Source organism: Cannabis sativa, chromosome 3, assembly GCF_029168945.1.
Source record: "Cannabis sativa cultivar Pink pepper isolate KNU-18-1 chromosome 3, ASM2916894v1, whole genome shotgun sequence".
Classification (NCBI taxonomy): domain Eukaryota; kingdom Viridiplantae; phylum Streptophyta; class Magnoliopsida; order Rosales; family Cannabaceae; genus Cannabis; species Cannabis sativa.
The window spans coordinates 26099207-26123818 of NC_083603.1; the positions used below are offsets into that span (position 1 = coordinate 26099207).

The 24612-nt window shown below is 34.0% G+C and overlaps 1 protein-coding gene across 1 annotated transcript; it reads left to right on the forward strand.

Annotated features, from left to right (window-relative positions):
• Positions 1-1812, forward strand: LOC115709395 (polyubiquitin). The gene has a single exon (XM_030637486.2). It carries the CDS (start codon positions 247-249, stop codon positions 1621-1623), a length of 1377 nt encoding a protein of 458 aa, XP_030493346.1. The 5' UTR covers positions 1-246; the 3' UTR covers positions 1624-1812.
• Positions 1813-24612: the final 22800 nt, after the last annotated feature.

Consider the following 24612-nt stretch of genomic DNA (forward strand, 5'->3'; position numbering starts at 1 on the left):
AGATACTTAGCACAGGAAGATTCTAGACCATTCATTTCTTTCAATTATGGCTTACCGACAAAATTGACGAAATTGCCCCTCTCTAGGTTTCAACGCTACCACCACCATCACCGCCTCAAGACTCTATATAAACACCTTCATCCTCCTGTATTATTCATTCATATATTCTCAGCCTAATCTCATATCTCTCTCTTCATTTCATACAAGAACGATTTTCTTTTTCTCTGCGATTTTCAATTGTTGAATATGCAGATCTTCGTAAAAACTCTAACCGGCAAGACCATCACCCTCGAGGTCGAGAGCTCTGACACCATCGACAACGTCAAGGCTAAGATCCAGGATAAGGAAGGTATTCCCCCGGATCAGCAGAGGTTGATCTTTGCCGGGAAGCAGCTTGAGGACGGACGAACCCTCGCCGATTACAACATTCAGAAGGAATCCACCCTTCATTTGGTGCTAAGGCTCCGTGGTGGCATGCAGATCTTCGTTAAGACTCTAACCGGGAAGACTATCACCCTCGAGGTCGAATCTTCCGACACCATCGACAACGTCAAAGCTAAGATCCAGGACAAAGAAGGGATCCCCCCAGACCAGCAGAGGCTGATCTTCGCCGGAAAGCAACTTGAGGACGGACGTACTCTCGCCGATTACAACATCCAGAAGGAATCCACACTCCACTTGGTGCTCAGGCTCCGTGGTGGTATGCAGATCTTCGTTAAGACTTTGACTGGAAAGACGATCACCCTCGAGGTCGAATCTTCCGACACCATCGACAACGTCAAAGCAAAGATCCAGGACAAAGAAGGGATCCCCCCGGACCAGCAGAGACTGATCTTCGCCGGAAAGCAACTTGAGGACGGACGTACTCTTGCCGATTACAACATCCAGAAGGAATCCACCCTCCACTTGGTGCTCAGGCTCCGTGGTGGTATGCAGATCTTTGTTAAGACCTTGACTGGTAAGACAATTACTCTTGAAGTTGAATCATCTGACACGATCGACAACGTCAAGGCCAAAATCCAGGATAAGGAGGGAATTCCCCCAGATCAGCAGCGTCTAATCTTTGCCGGAAAACAACTCGAGGACGGCCGTACCCTTGCCGATTACAACATCCAGAAGGAGTCGACTCTCCACTTGGTGCTTCGTCTCCGTGGAGGCATGCAGATTTTTGTCAAGACCCTCACCGGGAAGACGATCACCCTCGAGGTGGAGAGCTCAGACACAATCGACAACGTTAAGGCCAAGATTCAGGACAAGGAAGGAATTCCCCCGGACCAGCAACGTCTGATTTTCGCTGGAAAGCAGTTGGAGGACGGTCGCACCCTTGCTGACTACAACATTCAGAAGGAGTCGACTCTGCACTTGGTGCTGCGTTTGAGGGGTGGTATGCAAATCTTCGTGAAGACCCTTACGGGCAAAACCATCACTTTGGAGGTGGAGAGCTCTGACACAATTGACAATGTCAAGGCTAAAATCCAAGACAAGGAAGGCATCCCTCCAGACCAGCAGCGTCTCATCTTTGCGGGGAAGCAATTGGAGGATGGTCGTACTCTTGCTGATTACAACATTCAGAAGGAGTCTACCCTCCACCTTGTTCTTCGTCTTCGTGGTGGGGATTTCTGAAGTAGTGGAGGTTCGGTCTCTGCTTTTCGGTGTGGTGTCTTTTGATGGGCTTGTTATTAATCCTTTTGCTGAACAAAGTGTTCTTTATTTTCAGTTTTAAAGTTCTTACTTTTTAATTTGGTCCAGTGAGACCAGTTAATGTTAAAACTCCCGTTCTTGCCATAATAAATTTAGTATTTTGTTCACAAATATTTTACGTTGGTTTTTGATGATTTCTATTTGGGAATGCGATATTTTGTTGATAATTTCAAAGCAGGAATTCAAATCCTTTTCTCTGATCACTTGTAGTGTAGCATGAGGTGCTTGCTCTTTATTAAGTTATTTATTATTTGTATCTTTGTCTCAAGATTTTAACTTAGAACAAATTTGAGTGGTGATAGTGGTTAATTGTGAACATATTTATGATTCTACAGTTAATACATTGTTCTATACTGTATTGCCTTTTGAAGGTTTTGGGTGTTGAGCTTTAGTTCTATGGCTTAAATGATTTATGATGATTACACACTCTTGCTTATTCTATTAGATGTGTTATCTTTATACATCATATTACCAAGTTGCTCATAGATTGAATTGCTCGCTCTTGATATGTATATCTTGTTTATTTTTGTTTCAAGATTTTCAACTTGAAATTTTATTGAGTTTTTTTTTTTTTTTCAAAGATGACTGCACTGTTTTATTGAGAAAAATGAGTTTGTAAGGCCTTTGCCATTGCCAAGTCTTAATGTTCTGAATAAAATGCTTTCGTTGCGTTGTCCTGTCATGTCTAATATTAGTGAGCAATTCGTTGGCTCTCTCTTTTCTAGTTTTAGTTTTGGTTATGGCACTGTATTGTACGTATTGTGCAACTCTTTTAAAGCTTTTGGCTTCTTCATACTTATCATTATAATGGATTTTGACCTTGTAACAACTTGCATTTAGGAAGCATGTACACATTTTTTATTTGGGAGAAGAACATTGATCTATGATCAGCGATCACACCTTGTGTAAAACAACATTGTCGATGCTTACCCATATTATTTGCATTATATATTATGTGTATGTTGTATACATAAATGAAACATACCTATCACCTATCATATCCTCTGTGGTTTATCGAAGGAAAAGTGGGTTGGTCGAATGTCAATTTCATGCTGAATCTGAAAAAGAGGATGGGGCAGCATGAACACTTCTGCAACCGTCCTCTTGCTCCAAGCTTCTGTTATATTATATTATTTTATATAATATAATATGTAGATTAAATAATTAAGTTATAAATAATTAAGTGTGACAATATTAATTTTGTCAAATTGTAAAATACATTATGGAGTTACAAAATTTGTGTAGAATAATCTCAAAATAGGAGTTGCAAATTCTTTAAATTGATGATCACTTGAATATGTAACTCTCATTTTTTTTTTTCACTCTTAAATTAGTAAAAGATGTTACTAATTGTTTATGAATGTGAATGAATGATAGTTATTGAAAATATTGTTGTTGGAGACTTGATTTATTCATTTATAAGATGTATAAATGGTTCAAAATCAAGTGGGAATGATTTGGAACACTTTGGAAAAGAATTGGCCAAAGCTGAAAAAAATGGTAACTAGTAACTAATTACTATTTTTTTCAGCATATTATTGCCCACGTTTTTGAAAGTTTGAGAGCCTTTGTAACAGCTCAAAACTTCTCCAAATTACCCAATTAATAACATAAATGCCCAATTTATGATTGGTAACATCCAAGGGCTTTATGGTGATCATTCATGTTCATATGAGAGTGAAAACTCTATAAATAGAGGTCATATTGTTCACTTGCATAAGAAGTGGTTGAAACCATTTGTTGTGGTTAGAACCTTGTGAGGATATGCTCATTCTTAGACACTAGGCTGAGCATATGAGGCTTGATAAATCCTTAAGAGCATTTCTAGAGTTTTCCTAAGTGTCCATATGAGGGAGGAAATGACTTTTAGGACAAAGGTCCTTGAGCCTTGGTCAAGCTTTTTGTGTGTTATCCTTCTTCTCTAGATTTTTTGTAATCTTGATGAAATACTTTTATTTGTATTTTGAGTATTTTGATTGTAATCCTCCTATTCTCTCTTGTAATGAGAATTTTTCCAACAATCTAAAAGTCATTTATGTGGCATATTCTTCTTTCTAAAAGACATGCCATGGAGGTCAAACAATCAAAGAAAATTATCCATGAGGGAGAGCATCAATCAAGATCATGAGAAGAAAAATAATGTGGTAAGAGATTCAAGCCATCCATGGGTAAGCATGGTGGATTTATTTTGTGATATCTTATTTATTTAATAGTAATATATATTAACATATTCATATGATGAGATATGATATTTTTGTATAAAGTTTTTACATGTTAATATATATGATATGTGTATATTATATTATTATATAGGGTAAATACCATTTTAGACCCTATGTTTTGCAAAAGTTACAGATTGGACCCTGTGTTTTGTTAAATGACAAAATGGACCCTGTATTTTCTAAAATAGTAAAAATATGACCCTGAGCTTAATTTTTGACAACTTTTTTTTTTAATACAACCAACTTGAAGACAATGCTTAATACGAACGGATACAAAAAATATAAACAGTTTTGTCATAGCGCTTTTAGATCGGATTATAATTAAACTTTATTTTGACAAAAAATCAATTCAGGGTCCTATTTGTACTATTTTATAAAATACAGGGTCCATTTTGTCATTTATCAAAACACAGGGTCCAATTGGTAACTTTTGAAAAACAGAGGGTCCAAAATGGTATTTACCCTATTATATATAGTGATACATAATATTATAATTGAGATTATAATATATTATTATGTGTATATATGTGAGAGAGATATATATGTGACATATGTGAGTTATATGTATATTATATGATGAGCATGAGATATAATTACATATATATATTTGTGTATATTATATGATGAGCATGAGTTATATGTATATTGTTAGAGTATTAGCTGTATATTAGGTGTAAAAGAATTAGGGTAACTTGTATTTAGTAGTTTCCTATTTTGTTGGTAGTTTCCTATTTCCTAGTCTCCTAGCTTTGTATATAAATATGTACTATTCTATGAAATATACACACAATTAGGGTTCTGAAAAAAAAAATTAGGGTTTGAGTTTAGGGTTGTTTTTTTCGAAAATCCTATTTGGAGTGAACATTGTTTCTCACCGCCCACATAGGAGGACTGCCCAGCCGCCGATCTACGAACCCCCGAAGTCCGGTCGCCGGATTCCTCGCGCGTGGGGCTCACGCGCCGCCTGAAGCTTCTGCGCGTGGGGCTCACGCGCCGGCGCGTGGAGGCGCGTGTGACGGCGCCTTCGACGGCGTTCTGTTGCCGATTCTTCACTGGGTTCTTCTAAGCCCACTCGCATCTGTTCTAGGTTGTAATTCGGTATTTATTTGTCTTCTTCGTGTTTGGGTGTTCATTCTTTGGTGTTCTTTTGTTCTTTTTCTCTGTCTTTGTGTTTGCTTTTGAGATTATGGCAGAGATAAGATCAGATTCAAAATCAGTTGTTGTTTCTGATGTTGTTCCCGTAATGTCTAAAATCACGGATCATAAGTTGATTGGTTCGAATTATTTGGAATGGAGTAAGACGATTCGACTGTATTTGAGGAGTATTGACAAAGATGATCACTTGACTGACGATCCTCCTGAAGAAACAAACGATTCAAGGAAAATATGGCTCCGTGAGGATGCTCGCTTGTTCCTTCAAATTCGAAATTCTATCGATAATGAGGTAATTAGTTTGATTAATCATTGTGAATTGGTTAAAGAACTAATGGGTTACTTGGAGTTTTTGTATTCTGGCAAAGACAACATATCTCGCATATATGATGTTTGCAAAGCTTTTTATCGCGCGGAGAAACAAGATAAGTCTCTTATGAATTATTTTATGGCTTTCAAGAAAACATATGAAGAACTTAATGTGCTATTACCGTTTAGTCCTGATGTAAAAGTTCAACAGCGCCAACGAGAACAGATGGCTATTATGAGTTTTCTTGCAGGACTCTCATCTGAATTTGACTCTGCAAAGTTACAAGTTCTCTCTGGTTCTGATGTCTCCTCTTTACAAGATGTGTTTACTCGTGTTCTTCGCACAGAGACTACCTCTTCAACTCCTCTGAATAGCGCCTTGGTGAGTCGTAATAATTCTGCACCGGAAAGAAACTCTACTCCAAGTGGATTTAAAGGAGGTAATTCACAAGGACCTGATAACCGCACACCAAATTCTGGGAGCATCATGTGCAATTATTGTAAGAAACCAGGCCACACCAAGTTTGAGTGTAGGAAGTTACAATTTAAGAATCGACAACAACACTCTGCCAATATTGCAAGCACTAGTGATGCATCTGACAAATCGGTCCTTATTTCTGCTGATGAATTTGCCAAGTTCTCAAGGTATCAGGAAACACATAAGTCTTCATCTTCTTCTGTCACTGCGATTGCTGATTCAGGTAACTCTAATGCCTGCCTTCTTTCCAAATCCTCAAAATGGGTCATTGATTCTGGTGCCACAGATCATATGACAGGTAATTCCCGTCTCTTTTCCACTTTTCAGTCTCACAGTCCCACTTCTGTTGTCACCTTAGCTAATGGGTCAACAACTTCTGTTCTTGGATCTGGCACTATTGTTCCTACACCTATGCTATCTTTATCATCAGTCTTACATTTACCTGATTTGTCCTTTAATTTGCTTTCTGTTAGTCAACTCACTCGTAATCTAAATTGTTGCATCTCATTCTTTCCTGATCATTGTTTGTTTCAGGATCTTATGACGAAGAAGATTATTGGTAAAGGACATGAATTCGGTGGCTTGTATGTTCTTGACCCACTTCCGCCAACCTCTATTGCTTGTTCGAGTGTTGCTTCCGCTTTTGAGGCTCATTGTCGTTTAGGTCATCCATCCCTTCCTTTGCTCAAGAAACTGTGTCCCCAATATAGTAGTTTATCTTCGTTAGAATGTGAGTCATGTCAGTTTGCCAAACATCATCGTGTTAGTTGAGTCCACGTGTCAATAAACGTGCTAGTGTTCCTTTTGAGTTAGTTCATTCTGATGTTTGGGGTCCTTCTCCTATTTTGTCTCAACCTGGATTCAGGTATTTTGTTACTTTTGTGGATGATCATTCTCGTTTAACTTGGTTATATTTAATGAAAAATCGTTCGAGTTGTTTTCTATATTCGTGCTTTTTGTGGCCTTTGAGATTCAAACTCAATTTAATGTATCTATTCGTACTTTGAGAAGTGATAATGCCAAAGAGTACATGTCTGCTCAATTTCAATCTTATATGACCTCTAATGGCATGCTTCATGAAACTTCTTGTGTTGATACGACACCTCAGAATGGTGTTGCAGAACGTAAAAACAGACATCTTCTTGAAACTGCACGTGCTCTCTTGTTTCAAATGAAAGTCCCTAAACCTTTTTGGGCCGATGTAGTTTCCACGGCATGCTTTCTTATTAATCGCATGCCCTCTTCTGTTCTTAATGGTGAAATTCCATTTAAAATTCTTTTTCCTAATAAGTCATTATTTCCAGTTGCTCCGCGAGTATTTGGGAGTGTTTGTTTTGCTCGCGATGTCCGTCCATCTGTCACCAAATTAGACCCTAAGGCACTAAAGTGTGTCTTTCTTGGTTATTCTCGTCTTCAGAAAGGGTATAGGTGTTACTGTCCTGATCTCAACAAATATCTTGTGTCTATTGATGTTACTTTTGTAGAAAATACACATTATTTTTCATCTTCCACTACTTCTACTAGTCAGGGGGAGGATGATGATTTGTTGGTTTATTCTGTCACATCCTATGCGCCTGCTCCATGTTCTGGCGGGTCTCTTGTTCCTTCACCTGCCTCGGTCGTCACCCCCACAATGTCTACACCTCCACCACCTCCACCACCTCTACCACCTCTACCCCTCCCTCGGCCTCCTATAGTGTACACCGGGCGCCCCCTCCTCCACCTCCCGTTTCATGTCCCGCACCCGCATCTTCGTCATCAGATCCGGAAATCTCAGATGATCTTCCCATTGCACTACGTAAAGGTAAACGTCAATGTACTTTTCCTATTACTTCTTTTGTGTCTTATAATCATCTCTCCTCTTCTTCTTGTTCTTTTATTGCTTCTCTTGATTCTATCACTATTCCTAAAACTGTTCGAGAAGCGATGTCTCATCCTGGTTGGCTTGCTGCAATGATAGAAGAGATGAATGCTTTGGTTGCGAATGGTACTTGGGTCTTGGTTGATTTACCTTCCGAAAAACAGGCCATCGGGTGTAAATGGGTGTTCACGGTTAAATTCAATCCAGACGGCACGGCTTGCTCGCTTAAAGGCCCGTCTTGTTGCCAAGGGTTATGCTCAAACCTATGGAGTGGACTATTGTGATACTTTTTCTCCTGTTGCTAAACTCACATCCGTTCGACCGTTCATTTCCATGGCAGCTACTCATCATTGGCCTTTGCATCAGCTTGATATTAAAAATGCTTTTCTTCATGGAGATCTTGAGGAAGAAGTATATATGGAGCAACCTCCTGGGTTTGTTGCTCAGGGGGAGTTAGGGCGAGTTTGTCATCTTCACAAATCTTTATATGGATTGAAACAAAGCCCTCGTGCTTGGTTTGGTAAATTTAGTCGTCGTTGAGAAGTTTGGTTTGTTGAAAAGTAAGTCAGATCATTCTGTGTTTTATAAAAGATCAACTGTTGGTATCATTTTGTTAGTGGTGTATGTTGATGACATCGTTATTACTGGAAATGATACTGAAGGCATCTCATCCCTTAAGTCTTTCATTCACACCCAGTTTAACACGAAAGATTTAGGAAAACTCAAGTATTTCTTGGGGATTGAAGTTACTCGGAGTAAACAAGGTATTTTTCTGTCTCAAAGAAAGTATGTACTTGATTTGCTAACTGAGACAGGGAAATTGGGATCAAAACCTTGCAATGCTCCAATGAATCCAGCTGTGCATCTTACACGTGATGGGAAACCATTTGAAGATCCTGAGAAATATCGCAGGTTAGTTGGAAAGTTGAATTATTTAACTGTGACTCGTCCAGATATTGCATTTCCAGTTAGTGTTATCAGTCAGTTCATGTCTTCCCCAACAATTCATCATTGGGCAGCATTAGAACAAATTTTATGTTACTTAAAAGGAGCACCAGGACGAGGTATAGTTTACAAGGATCATGGACATACCCAGATTGAGTGTTTTTCTGATGCAGATTGGGCAGGCTCCAAGGTAGATAGACGATCCACTTCAGGATATTGTGTATTTGTTGGGGGCAATCTGGTCTCTTGCAAGAGTAAGAAACAAAATGTTGTATCTAGATCCAGTGCTGAATCAGAATATAGAGCTATGGCCCAGTCCGTGTGTGAGGTAATATGGATTTATCAGCTTTTGACTGAATTCGGGTTTAAGACTTCTATTCCAGCAAAATTAATGTGTGATAATCAAGCTGCTCTTCATATTGCCTCGAATCCCGTATTCCACGAGCGAACTAAGCACATTGAGATCGATTGTCATTTTGTTCGTGAGAAAATTCAACAAGGTCTGATCTCCACAGGATATGTGAAAACCGGAGAACAACTAGGAGATATTTTTACAAAAGCTTTGAATGGGGTGCGGATAGACTATCTTTGTAACAAGCTGGGCATGATTAACATCTATGCTCCAGCTTGAGGGGGAGTGTTGGAGTATTAGCTGTATATTAGGTGTAAAAGAATTAGGGTAACTTGTATTTAGTAGTTTCCTATTTTGTTGGTAGTTTCCTATTTCCTAGTCTCCTAGCTTTGTATATAAATATGTACTATTCTATGAAATACAAATATAATTCGAATCACTATTTTCTACATATATCATATATAGAAATAGTGATTTCTATATACATGCATACATGATATATATATTGTGTATATGCATATTAATGTATTTGTATGTTAATATATATGATATGTAACATATATATATATATTTAATTGTGGAATTAATATTGATATTTTGTATATGTTATTTATGATAGTATGGTAACATATATACATTATTAATTAATATAAAATTATTTGAGAGTTATAATTTTATGGGAGTTATATATTAATTTTGTGTATTAATACATGTATATAAATTATCATATTAATATATGTACTACATGGTATGATAATGGAGATGATGATAAGAAAAATGTGTTCATTCTATCATTATTATTGTGAAACTATATTATGATTAAAGATAGTTACTTGGAAATGAAGTTCCATTTTGGTGATAATCATCTCATTTTATGAGATAAGAAAAAGTGAACTATGTGAGTTACACTTTTTTGTGTTTGTTCATTTCATAGCAAGAGCATAGTGATCAAAGTGGATCTATATTGTGAAATGAGCTCATACAATTGGAAGGACAATTTTAGACTCAAAGAAAGTGGATCATTGTGGACTCAAATAATGAGATAAAAGATTATAAAATTGGAGAAGCAATTTTGAATCTTAAAAAGTAAAGTGGTGAAACAAAATTGATGAGAAGTAATAATTTTGTTAACTTTGGACTAATCTCAATGAGGAGATAACCATAAAATTGAAGAAACAATTTTATCATTATGTGAATTTTGTGTTATCTATTAACAAATTTTAAGTATAATTTTGTTAATAAAGGACAAATAATAGATAAAATAATTCTATTAATTTGTAAGTGGTATTTGGAGAGATTATCATGTGATATCGAAAGGTTCATGATAATTTTGAGTGCACATTATTTTTGAAAGATAATGTGTAGAGAACAAAATAAAATAAAGAGATTTATTTTAAAGTGATATGTGGTATTTTAACTTTATGGTTAAATGTGGGGGTGAGATTTGAGTTTAATCAAATTTATTGAGAAATTATTGATTATATATATATATGTGGTTTTGAATTTAATATTCTAAATTAATATTTTGCTATGTGCATATGTGAAATTTTGATATATTTAGTGTCGAAATTTGGTGGTAATAATTTCAAGAAGGAAATTAAATTTAAGATAGTGGGGGTGCATACTCCAATATGAGAAGTTTAGACATATTGAGTGTCTAAAACTAAAAATGTATATATTTGAGATATATGCTTGATGTCTTAAATATAGTCTAACTTTGACATGTTTGATGTATAAAGTTAAGTGTGTAATTTAGACATGCTTGGTGTCTAAATTAATGTTTAAGTTTGATATGCTTGATATCAAAATTATTGAGAATTTGAGTTGTGTGAAAATTAATCTTTTATGATTGAATTTTCAAAGCTTAAGTACTTAAGGAGAAAAGTGGTCACAAAGTGAACACTATATATTTGGCTAGCATGATTCGTTTGGAATCAAAAGTGTGAGGTTAACAAATCGCTTAATCTTCATACAAGATTAAAGCATGAATTTCGAGGGATGGGACCTAAACTCCCTTAGCAATTTGCTCGTTGATGGTAACCTATCTTAACAATAGTAAAAATCTAGTCTTAAGTTCAATAGGTAATAACAAATCAATAGAGTGAATGTGGTACTCAATTGTCCCATATATGGATGAGTACATGTGGTGAAAATTGAGGGTTAAAACTGAAAGATTTTTTAATGGAGCTTAAGCTTAAGAAAACTCACTTAAGCTTAAGAAAGTGTAAGAATTGTGAGACACTAAAACTCCACCTATATGGACTAGGGGTGGTGCCGCCTCTTATGAGAATTGGGAATTATTCTCTAGAAAGTCCATGAATTGGATTTGTGCACATGGCCATTAACGGTGCAAAAGCAATCCATAAGGTTCTTGAGTGAACATAGCAAATGTGTGTGTGTTATCACCGGTTTGTTATCAAGAAATAGTGGTTCAATGCTACGACAACCAAAATTTCTATAAACTTTGTGGTAATTACACTAAGGTAAAATTCAAGTCGAAAGACATTTTACACTATGCACAAATGCAATGGTTTCTATTAGAGTGAAGTTATTTAATCAAGTGGGGGAATATTATATTACTCCATAATATAATGTTTGATTGATTAAATAAAATGTTGTGTTACAAAATTATTTGATGAGATATTATTTAATCTAGTGGGGGAATGTTATATTATTTTATATAATATAATATGTAGATTAAATAATTAAGTTATAAATAATTAAGTGTGACAAAGTATTAATTTTGTCAAATTGTAACATACATTATGGAGTTACAAAATTTGTGTAGAATGATCTCAAAATAGGAGTTGCAAATCCTTTAAATTGATGATCACTTGAATATGTAACTTTCATCTCTTTTTTCACTCTTAAATTAGTAAAAGATGTTACTAATTGTTTATGAATGTGAATGAATGATAGTTATTGAAAATATTGTTGTTGGAGACTTGATTTATTCATTTATAAGGTGTATAAATGGTTCAAAATCAAGTGGGAATGATTTGGAACACTTTGGAAAAGAATTGGCCAAAGCTGAAAAAAATGATAACTAGTAACTAGTTACTGTTTTTTTCAGCATATTATTGCCCACGTTTTTGAAAGTTTGAGAGCCTTTGTAACAGCCCAAAACTCCTCCAAATCACCCAATTAATAACATAAATGCCCAATTTATGATTGGTAACATCCAAGGGCTTTATGGTGATCATTCATGTTCATATGAGAGTGAAAACTCTATAAATAGAGGTCATATTGTCTACTTGCAAAAGAAGTGGTTGAAACCATTTGTTGTGGTTAGAACCTTGTGAGGATATGCTCATCCTTAGACACTAGGCTGAGCATATGAGGCTTGATAAATCTTTAAGAGCATTTCTAGAGTTTCCCTAAGTGTCCATATGAGGGAGGAAATGACTTTTAGGACAAAAGTCCTTGAGCCTTGGTCAAGTTTTTGTGTGTTATCCTTCTTCTTCCCTAGATTTCTTGTAATCTTGATGAAATACTTTTATTTGTATTTTGAGTATTTTGATTGTAATCCTCCTATTCTCTCTTGTAATGAGAATTTTTCCAACAGCTTCCACAGTGATGGTGGATTTTCTTATTCTTCTTCTCCTCGTTGCTGTTGGAGTTTGGCATTCTCAGTGTTCTCGGCGAAAGTATGGCTGCTGTCCAGTTCAATTAAGAATTGGTAAGCAGATGGTTAGGGGACATGGATCCGGAAAGAGGGCTGGATTGCTGTTCTCTAGCAGTGGTGCCATTTTCTCAAACCATTTGCTACTGTATCGTTGAAGAAGGTAGGTTTCATAGTGGATCCCATCTGAATTTTCAAGGCACAAAAACAACATAACATTGTCGTAAAAATGTCTCGTGGTTTTTCTTAATCGACAAAGTAATGGAGTCTCTTACCAGAGTCACCAAGGCATATAACAGGAGGAGTCACATAGCTACAAACAAACTAATATAGTAAGTTTAAATATGGCATCTATAAAATACAGTAGCATCTACTTTATAAAACAATATAGTAAGTTTAAAAAAAATTATAATTTTTATAATTTAAAATTATACACTTATAATTTAAATTTTATTATACTTGTAATCTTAATTTTAAATTATTATACTTAATTATTTAATTTTTTTATTTAAATATTTAAAAAATAAAAAGTGAAATAATTTGACTTTTTTTTTTTAAAAAAATAGCTACACTTGTTTATCGATTGACTAATTTGAGGCCTCATACTTAATTTATTTAATTCTAACAAAATAATTAAATATCATTAAAAAATAATTAATTATTTAAAAATTTATTATAAGAAAAAAATTTTAATTTGTGTAAAAAAAAATTTAATTTTTGTAAAAAAATAAATTTTATTGTAAATATTATAATTAAATGGCTTAATGGTTAAAATAATTATTTAAATATAAATAAATAAAAAAAATTATAAATATTAATTGCTAAAAGAGGTCTTATTAAATATTTAATTAATTATTTTAAGAAAATAGTTAATTATAATTAATTAATTTAAAAAAAAATGTTTACCTATTAGTAACTTGCTATTACAGGTCAAAGAAAAATGTAACCAGTTACAATAAAAATATGATCATTAAATAGTCATCCATATATCTATTCTATATAAAGTGTGCATATATAACATAATTGTTGGTTTATGAGAAATTCATGGGTGATTTTTTATTTATATTAAAAATAAAATGGTTTATTTATTGAAAATAAAATAGTTTATGAAAAATTCATGGTCACTTTTTATTTATATATAATAAAATAAATAAAATAAATTCCATTAAATTCAAAAAAATACGATTGGGTTTTTGCTGTTGTACATCTACGATTGGATTTTTTTTTTTAATTATATATTGTATACTTTTTCCTATTACAATTTAGACATTCCTATGAGATCATACATAATATTCTAATCCGCACTTTTCTTTTTTCTTCTTCACAACTTAATAACAAAATATATAAGTAATAGGGTGATTATTCAATAGTTACATTTTTATTGTAACCATCATTAACCATTTTTATTGTAACCATCATGGTTACATTTTTCTTTGACTTGTAATAGCAGGTTACTAATAGGTAAACATTCATGTTTTAGAATTAATTAATTATAATTAACTATTTTCTTAAAATAATTAATTAATATTTAGTAAGACCTCTTTTAGCCATTAATATTTATAAATATTTTTTTTTATATTTAAATCCTTACTCTAATTATTTTAACAATTAAGCCATTTAATTATAATATTTACAATAAAATTTATTTTTTTACAAAAATTAAACTTCATTTTACACAAATTATAAATTCTATTCTTATAATAAATTTTTAAATAATTAATTATTTTTAAATGATATTTAATTATTTTGTTACAATTAGATGAACTAAGTATGAGGCCTCAAACTAGTCAATCGATAACAAGTGTAGCCATTTTTTTTCTAAAAAATTCTTCAACTTATTTTAAATTTTACTTTTTAAATATTTAAATAAAAAAATTAAATAATTAAGTGTAATAATTTAAAATTAAAATTACAAGTACAATAAAATTTAAATTATAAAATTATATGTGTATAAGTTTAAATTATAAAAAGTTTTGCTATAAAATTTAAATAATTTAAGTGCAAAAAAACAAATTGCTAAAAAATCCTATATAGTAATAAATTGCAAAAAATTTAATTAATAATTATAATTAATTTAATTTTAAAATATAATTAATCTTAATTAAAGTTTTATAAGGAAATAAATTATTCGGTTGCAAGTTATTTATTATTTATTTTTATTTAATTTTCAAATTAATCACAACCATTTAATAGTAATTCAATGGCTTAAAAAAATGTAACCATGATAGTTACAATAAAAATGTAACTATTAAAACCTCTTCCATATATATACATGCTCTAAATGGTTATTACCCATAAATAGGTATTTTATTATTGGCTATTAGATTAAATCTAATGGTTTATATTTACAATTATTAATTAATTTTAAAAAATTAATATTTTTAATTTTAACTTATTACCTGATGACATGGGTGTCACTTTTTTTTTTCTTTCCATATTTTCTATTCCTTCTTCTTTCCTAAAATAAGGAAACTATTAAACAAAATAACTCTAAATGGAACTATTATAATTTGAAAAAATAAAAATAAAAAGCACATGTCGACCCTTGGTAACTAATGGAAGGTAAAATACTTTAAGGGAGATTCATATCAATTTTTATAGACATGATCTTTTGGTATTAGCATAGGCGGACTTAGGGGTGTTGAGGGAGGGCTAAAGCCCACCCTAAGATTTATAAATACATTAATATACAATTGTTATTTTTCATATATACATAGTAGTTAAATAGAATAATTGCCCCTTTTTTTCTAGGTGCATCAATATTTTATTTATTAAAAAAAACAAATGAAGTATAAAGTTCAAACTAGGATCAAACTTATGACCACTAGCATAGAGAGATACTGCTAAATGATCATTCCACTAAAATTTAGCTAGTTATTTATTGTTTTGAATTATATTAAATGTATAACTAAGTCCACCCTAAAATTTAATCTTGAGTCCGCCACTGTTAGTGTATCGAATCGATAGAACTTCATCAACTGCCCAAAGTAGACATTTGATTTTGCTTGATACTACCACAATATTTACCTTGACAATGGTATATTCTTTATTTTAACCGCTTATTTTTGGGTATTGGTATGTGGCTGATATAGTACTCTGCATCATGCTGTTTAGTGTTGATATGTTCCTAATTTTGATGCTCTTTTTCTTTTCTGTATAAGCGACTCAACGAAGTTGCGAGCTATTTTTACACTAGGGATGTTGGTAATGTATAAGCGGTGGCCTTCTAGTATCGATGGCTTTCAACCTGCTCTTATGGGAGGAATGCAAACTATGATAGCATTGTCGATGGTCCCATTGATTATGGGATCTTTCACAATTTAAGTTTAACTGGGATGTATATTATCAATAATTTAAATTATATTGCTCCTCCTTATTGTTTATTCAACCTCTTAAATGATAAAGGACATTAATGTCAAACACGAAGAATTAATAATTCTTCCATTGATCTCCATTTTGGCTTTGTAGATATTATTTATGAAATTCCCCATCTTATTATTTAAGCGCCATGTTGTTTGTCAAGGCTGTACATGTATGTATATTAGATATTGATTAGTCCACATTGAACCTCTATTCTACGTAGTTAAGCCCACTATTCGCAGATAAATTTCATGTCCTAGCTACTATCTTTAATTATGTCCCAAGCTTTCAATCCCATCAAAGAAATGCTAAAAAATCAAAGAATTGAAGAAGGAAGATGGTAACCTTGCTGATTATTAGCTTGTAACCTCAAGATATTCTTAGTTTAGAGGTTTTTTTCTTTGAAGCTTTTACGTGCTTCAAGAAAATTATTTAGGGATATTTTTTTTCCTTAATGGACTCTTATAATTATTTGAGGATATCTAATTTTATTGGATAGCCATAAAAAAATAAAAATATAAATCTATTAAAAAAAGAAATTAACTTGTTGGTGACTTGTTATAATAAGTCACCAATTGCCACATCATTATAATTTTAGTACCCATTAATGGGTATTACCCATTAAGAAATCATTCATATATATATATAGGGAAATTTGAAATTCTATGCTTAAAATACCATTTAATTTTTCCCCTAAATGCATAGTTATTAAAATTGGTACTATATGACAACTTTCCTAATTTTCCTAAACTACCCCTCACATTTTTTACTTTCAGCATCACCTCTCTCTTCCTCTCTCTCAGCCGAACCAAGAAAAAACCCCAAACTTTCAGCCGCCGTCGAAGCTCAACCCCCAGAACGCTCCGTCGCAACCCACGGTGAACCCAGCTCCGTCGTCTAAGCTCAACCCCGAGGAACGCTCAACTCCGAGCAACTTGCGACCCCGACCAACTCCGAAAATGTCGAAGGTATGTGGGTTTTTTTTTGTTTTCTTTTTAGATTGGGCATTCGGATTGTTTGTGATTGTTTGTGAATGGTTAGATTTAAGAATTTTGTTGTGAAAATGGTATTCGGATCCGTGAAAATGGGATTCCATGGGACTGGTTGTGAGATTGGGCATTCAGATTGGGGAAGAAGCTAGGTCCGATGGCCGTGTATGGGTCCGATGGTTCCGTCCGATGTCCCTTGGCTCGGGGTCCGATGGTCCGATTTATAGGGTCCGATTGTGTGATCTACGAAGGGTCCGATTGGACCGATGGGTCCGATGGGTACCCTATCGGGCCAGTCAGACCCATCGGACCCGAGCATGTTTTTTTTCTCGTTTTTTTTAAATATTAATGATTTAGTAATTGTTTTATGTATTATTTTATTTGTATTGATTTATTAAGTATTGTTTAATTAATTATTGTTTTATTATTAATAATTAATTAGTGTGTTTTGTTTTATTAATTATTGTATTTTTAGTAATTATTAATTAATTTTTTATTATTAATTATTGAATTAATTTGTATTGTTTTATTAATTATTATTTTTGTACTAATTGTTGATTATTAATTATTAATTTTTATTATTTATTAATTATTGTTTTATTATTAATTATTAATTTTTGCACTAATTATTTTTTATTATTTATTGATTAGTGTTTTATTATTAATGATTAATTATTGTATTATTTTTTATTGTTTTATTAATTATTAATTATTGTTATAGTATTATTTTATTTGTTATTGTTTTATTAATTATTGTTTTTTTATTAATTATTAATTAATGTTTTATTATTAATTATTAATTATTGAATTAATTTGTATTGTTTTAGTAATTATTATTTTTGTACTAATTGTTAATTATTAATTATTAATTTTTATTATTTATTAATTATTATTTTATTATTAATTATAATTTTTTGTATTAATTTTTTATTGTTTTATTAATTATTTATAATTGTTTTTTATTATTTATTGATTATTGTTTTATTATTAATGATTAATTATTATATTTTTATTAATTATTAATTAATATTTTATTATTAATTATTAATTATTGTATTAATTGCATTATTTTATTAATTATTATTTTTTTACTAATTATTAATTATTAATTTTTTTATTAATTTTTATTGTTTTATTAATTATTGTTTTTTTATTAATTATTTATTATTATTTATTGATTAGTATTTTATTATTAATGATTAATTATTGTATTATTTTTTATTGTTTTATTAATTGTTAATTATTGTTTTATTTGTTATTGTTTTATTAATTATTGTTTTTTTTATTAATTATTGTTTTATTATTAATTATTGTATTATTTTTTTATTGTTTTAATATTTTTTAATTATTGTTTTATTAATTATTGTTTTATTAATTATTAATTATTGTTTTATTATTTATTAATTATTGTTTTATCTTTTATTGTTTTATTGATTATGAATTATTGTTTTAGTATAAATTATGAATTATTTTTTTTTAATTTTTATTGTTTTATTGATTATTGTTTAATTATTAATTATTAATTATTATTTATTGTTTTATTAATTATTGGTTATGGTTTTATTATTAATTATTTATCGTTGTTGGTTTTTTTTTTTTTTTCAGGGAACTGCACATCTTATAATTCCAGTGTCGGACCATTACACTGGCCGTGTCACATGGCGCGGGGGTAGTTACTACTACCCGAAGATTAAGGCTAAATTTGAAGAATTCAACCTATTGGACAGGGTGAGGGAATCCCCTTTCAAAAAAAATTTCGAGAGAGCGCCCATACAATTTTCTGGAGTATTTTTTCATCAGTTGATGCTTCACAAAATAAAATCTGACAAGCCGGACGAGGTGCATTTCTATGTGGGAAGGAAGAGATGTAGATTTGGGAGGGTGGAGTTCGGCTTGGTCACTGGGTTAAACTTGTTGCCCGACCCTACTGAGGAAGACATCAAACAAAATGGAAGCTCTGACCGGTTGATTCTGGAATATTTCAACGGTAGTGCTTCGATCAGCTTCGGCCAACTGCGCAGAGTTTTTGAGAGCTGCACAGAAGCTGATGATGTCTACAAGTTGGGGATGACCTTGTTTGTTATGGGCGTCCTCACTGGTAAGGAGGAGAAGACTGTCGTTCCTCCTTTTGTGATAAGAATGGTTGATAACCTTCCATTCTTCTACGAGTACCCCTAGGGAAAGATTTCTTACACCAAGCTGATGGAAAGTTGTAACAAGGATTACTTGGATGTGAAGAATAAGATGTTGAAAAAGATTGAGAAGGGAGTCACTCAGAAGGAGGCAAAATACTCAGCCTACGGCTATGTTGCAGCGTTGCAGTATTGGGCATACGAGGCCATATTACAGCTGGGCAACGAGTATGCAGTGAGGAGGTCGCATCGCTTTCCGAGAATGGTCAACTGGGAGAGTAAGCCGAACACTACACTTGGGAAGGATGAAGTGACCAGATTATTTGTTAAAAATGTAAGTTTGTTACGCTTTATGTTGAATTCATGTTAATTTCCATATATTATATTAATATATTTGTTATATTTTTCAATTGACAGTGTACTCCATGTTATGTCCTCGGCCGAACGAGATTGAGTTTGTGAGTTACATAACTGGGGGTCAGCCTCCGTTATTTGTTGACTTGGAGGAACTTGTGTTGGGTGAGGATGGGCAACCAACACAGGATGCTTTGCGAAGCCAGGCCGAAAAGCTTGCCTCCACATTGGAAGAACGAGCGGAGGCAGCCCGAATATTTAAAGACTCTACACCACCTCCACTGTCTCCTCCACGTGCACCGCCTGCAGCCTGCATGGGTCCGGTGTTGACCCATCTCCGGCTTCGGTTCACGATGGGTCCGGTGTTGACCCATCCGCAGCCTTCGCTCCTGATGGGTCTGGTGTTGACCCACTTGCAGCATCACAGGATCCTCCTGTTCCCCCGTCAGCTTCTATTCCCAGCTCCTCAGAGGCTCGCGATCCAGTATACCCTGCCATTTTGGCAAGGTTGGAGACTGTGGAGAGGGGGCAGACCGCTCTGCTAAGAGGACAAACAGCGATTATGGATCAGTTGAAGACCATAATGACGCTCCTGCAAGATCCTGGAAGGCCGGCAACAGATTCACAGCCACAGCCACAGCCACAGCCACAGCCACAACCAGAAGAGGAGGCTCGGACACCGGAAGATGACTTCATTCTCCCAAATGATTACCAACCGGATGATGATGACATGTTCTGTACACCTTAGAAGACGAATATCACCAGCATCGGGGATACTTAGGATTCTGAGGTGCAGGTGTTAGAGACATCTCCAGAAGTCATGGAGAACCGGAGGAAGAGAAGGCGGCCTAGGTGGTTCGCTGAGTACACTGAAATGAAGAAGAAGGCTAGGGCTACTTCGACACTCGTGAATGCGGACCCACTTAGAGTGGTTGATCGGAAGCTGCTCAAGACTTTTCACAATTGGGTACTCGGCCAAATTGGGAACAATTACCCGAGAGAGTGCTTCACTGGTCGATACCATTCGTCTTGGTTCCTCGAACTGCATACTCCGAAGTTTTGGCTTGGGAACGATGTAAGTTTTTAAGACTTTTTTACTGCTTTTGCTTTTAAAGACTTTATCTAACTCTTTTTTATTTAATCTCTGACATATTTAATTTTCATGTTTTAGCATTTGGATGTGGCATTCCATTTGATGAGGAGGCGGCAACCCTTTTATCCCGAGGCCTACCCAAATAGATGTGTCATCATGCCGTGTATTTTCCCAGCAGGAGTTATTGCTCGGTGGGAAGCTGCGGGTGATGAGCAGGCTAACTATCAGTGGGACGAGAGCATATTAGATTTGATTCGAGGGGATGAAAGTCAATTCTTGGCCAGTTGGAAGAACAAGGAGAGAATATATATGGCCCTCTACTTCGATGGAGCAAAGCATTGGGTGGCACTAGAGGTAGATCTGGATCATTGGTTGTTGAACATATTTGACTCGAGCCTCAGATCGATTTCCCCGAACAAATTGAAGCGTCACCTGGCAATGTGGGAAAAATTACTACCAAATTTGCTGCTGCAGGCTGGCCTATTCGAGACTCATGACATGATCCTCGTGCCTCAACTTACCGCCTCAGAGAGCCAGGTCAGAAATTTCACTTCAAAAGTCATGGATCGGGCCGTTGTTCCACAGACAAAGACAAGATAACTTAATTACAATTGATTTTTTTGTTATTTAACTTGAATTTAATTTGCATACTTTTATTTATTTACTTTTTATTGTCTCATACAGCGGTAACTGCGGGATGTACGTGATAGAGCACATCGAGCATAGTATGCTGGAGACTACGTTTGATAATGTGCACGATGAGAATATGAAGAAATTTAGAGAGCGGTGGTGTGTAGATTTGTTTTACCAGAATTTAGCATGAACAAATGTGTTTTTTATTTGGTATTTATTAAGATAACAATGTAACTGGTTTTTTTTATTGGTATGTTTATGTTTTTTAAGAGTTCATACAAATTTTACGCCTTTCTTTCATGCAACAAATTATAATAATTATGTAAACCTAGAATATCACAAATTCGAATATTTAAAATAGTCCAACATTAATTCAATAACAATACATAATAGTCCAACACATCACGATACAAATAAACTAAAATAACATTTTTAACCTCGGTAGTTGCAAGTGCTTCTGTTGTGCCCCTTGGCACCGCACTTGCTACAATTTCGTGATTTGATAATCCTTTCACCATTACAAGCAGTTCGGTTGTTCTTAATTCTTCCAACCTTTTGCTTCTTGGGTCGCCCTACTGGTTGCTTCTCAAAAGGCACTCCAACTGTCATGTTCTTGATGTCATCAGGCAATTCCCAATCATCCTCGTCACCAACTGGCATAATTATTCCTTAATTCTCTGTGAAACTCTGATCTTGAATATGTGTAGGCACACGTGTAAATGTGATTCGTGAAGACGTCAGTCTTGAACTTGTGGTTGACGTTCATAATAATGTGGTGGTAGCATGCACCGTGGTGTGCATCAGGGAACACGATATCCAAAGCACGAACAATGCTTTGATGCCTATCCGAAACAAAAGCTAAGTTCTCAACATCACCAATCGTTTCTTTCAATTTTCTCATAAAATAGGTCCAGAAATTGTGGTTTTCACTGTCAACTATAGCAAAAGCTATCGGAAAGATATGACTCCCTGCATCCAAAGCCACTGCACACAACATTTGCCCACCATACCTAGTCTTCAAGAAAGACCCATCAACGCATACAACAGGTCGACAAAACCTAAACCCCCGAATAGAAGGACCCAGAGAGAAGAAACAATACTTGAAGCGACCATCTTCTACCACAAAATCCGTGATGGTACCTGGATTCCGCAACTGTAGCATGTGCAAGTAACTAGGTAATTTCGAGTACGAATCTTCAGGTGTACCCCGAGCTAGGTGTAGTGCCTTCTCTTTGCACCTCCATGCCTTTTCGTAACCCATTTGGATCCCGTAATCCTTGTGCATACTTTTTCTTATATCAGAGGGCAACTGATCCGAGCCGTCAGTTGCGAACTTATCCTTAATTAGATGGGCAACTATTACACGTGATGCTTGACGGTTATCTTTTCCTCGAAGATCAAGGGAACATGTATGTACATTATGAAATGTACTCACCTCAAACATGTTAGAAAGTACGTTCTTCTTCGCTCTTAATCTCCACCCACAATCTGTATCCTTACATGTGACGTACCAAATATCAGTACCGGACTTCCTAACGTAGTAGTCAAACCCTTTCTTCATTGCATACAGGCCAACAACCATCTTTAAATGCTCTTTGTCTCTAAAAAACTTTCCCACATGTAACTCCTCGCCTAGTGTGCCACCCGTAGATCTATAATGACTATGATCCTCGATGTCTTCTCTTGTATACATTTTCTCCTTGAATTTACCGTAACTTGAAGAAGAAAATGGATCGCTCCATCCAGTCACATTGGTACCTCGAGCATCAGTAGGACCACTAATATCATTGGTCTCTCTACCATTATTAGGACCTGTACTGTCAGTAGTTCCTCTAGCATGACTGGTTTCGCCTGGACGACTACTACTAGTACCAGGTGTTTGGCAATTTTCTCTACGGGACATTCTTTTCCGTGTCGGTGGCCTCAGTGGTATTTGGTACGATAGTGGAGTCAAGTTCAAAGGTACAGCAGCAGGGGCCTCTGTACCTTGGTCGTCTCTTACGCCATCATTGCCCTCAACATAACATTCAGGGTCTAGACCATTAAAAAAGCCATCGATGAACGGTATTTGTGCTACAATATCAGCACTCGGCATCATATTGTTTAATTCAGGTAATACATCTGCAACCAACACCTCTGGATTTGTTTCTGGAACAAAACTCCCAACCTCGCTACGATTATCCTTAACAGAACTTGGTATGGGACTAGGATCGACGCAAACATTCTTCTTTAACAAAGTCACAAACAAAGGAGTAAATTCATCTGGCTTCTTTGCAAGTGTAGATAAAAAGTACCTTGCACGCTTATCATTTCCAATAACTTCAGGGCGATACTCAAAGCCTTTCTTGTACTTGTAATGTACTTCCAATTTCAAGTCATACTCCACTTTGTCGACATCCAGTTCTTCGTACAAAACATCAACCAAACCTGAGTAGCTTAGGTTCGGATCAATAGCAAATGTCAAATTGTCGCCCCGTTTATAAACCCAATCTCTACCATCAAACTCCCAAACACCATTATACATAACACACGCAATAACAGTTGAACCTGTCACATACATTTAAAAAAATACAGTTATAATTTACAACAAAAATCTCACCGAAAAAAAAATCTTAATTAATCATTAATAACAAAACAATAATAATTAATTGATAATAAAATAATAATTAATAATAATTCATAATTCATAATAAAACAATAATTAATAATTCATAATAAAATAATAATTAATAATTAAAAAATAATTATTAATTGATAATAAAATATAATTAATAATTATTACTCAAACCATAAAAAATATAACAATAATTAATAAAACAATAATTAATAATAATTCATAATTGATAGTTAATAAAATAACTAAAATAAAAATAAATTAATTCTTAAAACATTAACTAAAATAATAATTAATAACTAATAATTATTAATAAAAAAATAATTAATAACACAAATAATAAATCAATATAAAATAAATTAATAATTATAAATAAAAAATAATAATAAATTAAAAAAAAATAAAAAAAAATCCTGTAGGGTCCGATTGGTCCGACCATCGGACCCCACCACGGATCGGACCTTATATTGAAAAATTAAAAAAAATAAAAAAATTCAAAAAAAATTAGGCCCGGACCATCGGACCCATATGGGGACCATCGTACCCGGGTTCCAAAAAATAAAAAAAACAAAATAAAAAAATCCATCGGACCCGATGGGGGTCCGACCATCGGACCCATTGATGGACCATCGGACCATCGGGTCTTCACCCCTGCCAACAAAATTTTTTCTCACATTGGGCCCCCATCGGGCCAGCATCGGACCCCATCGGGCCCGATGAAAAAAAATGCAAAAAAACAGCAAAATTCTATTTTTCACATGCAACAAACATTATAACAGAAAAAATAGCAAAATA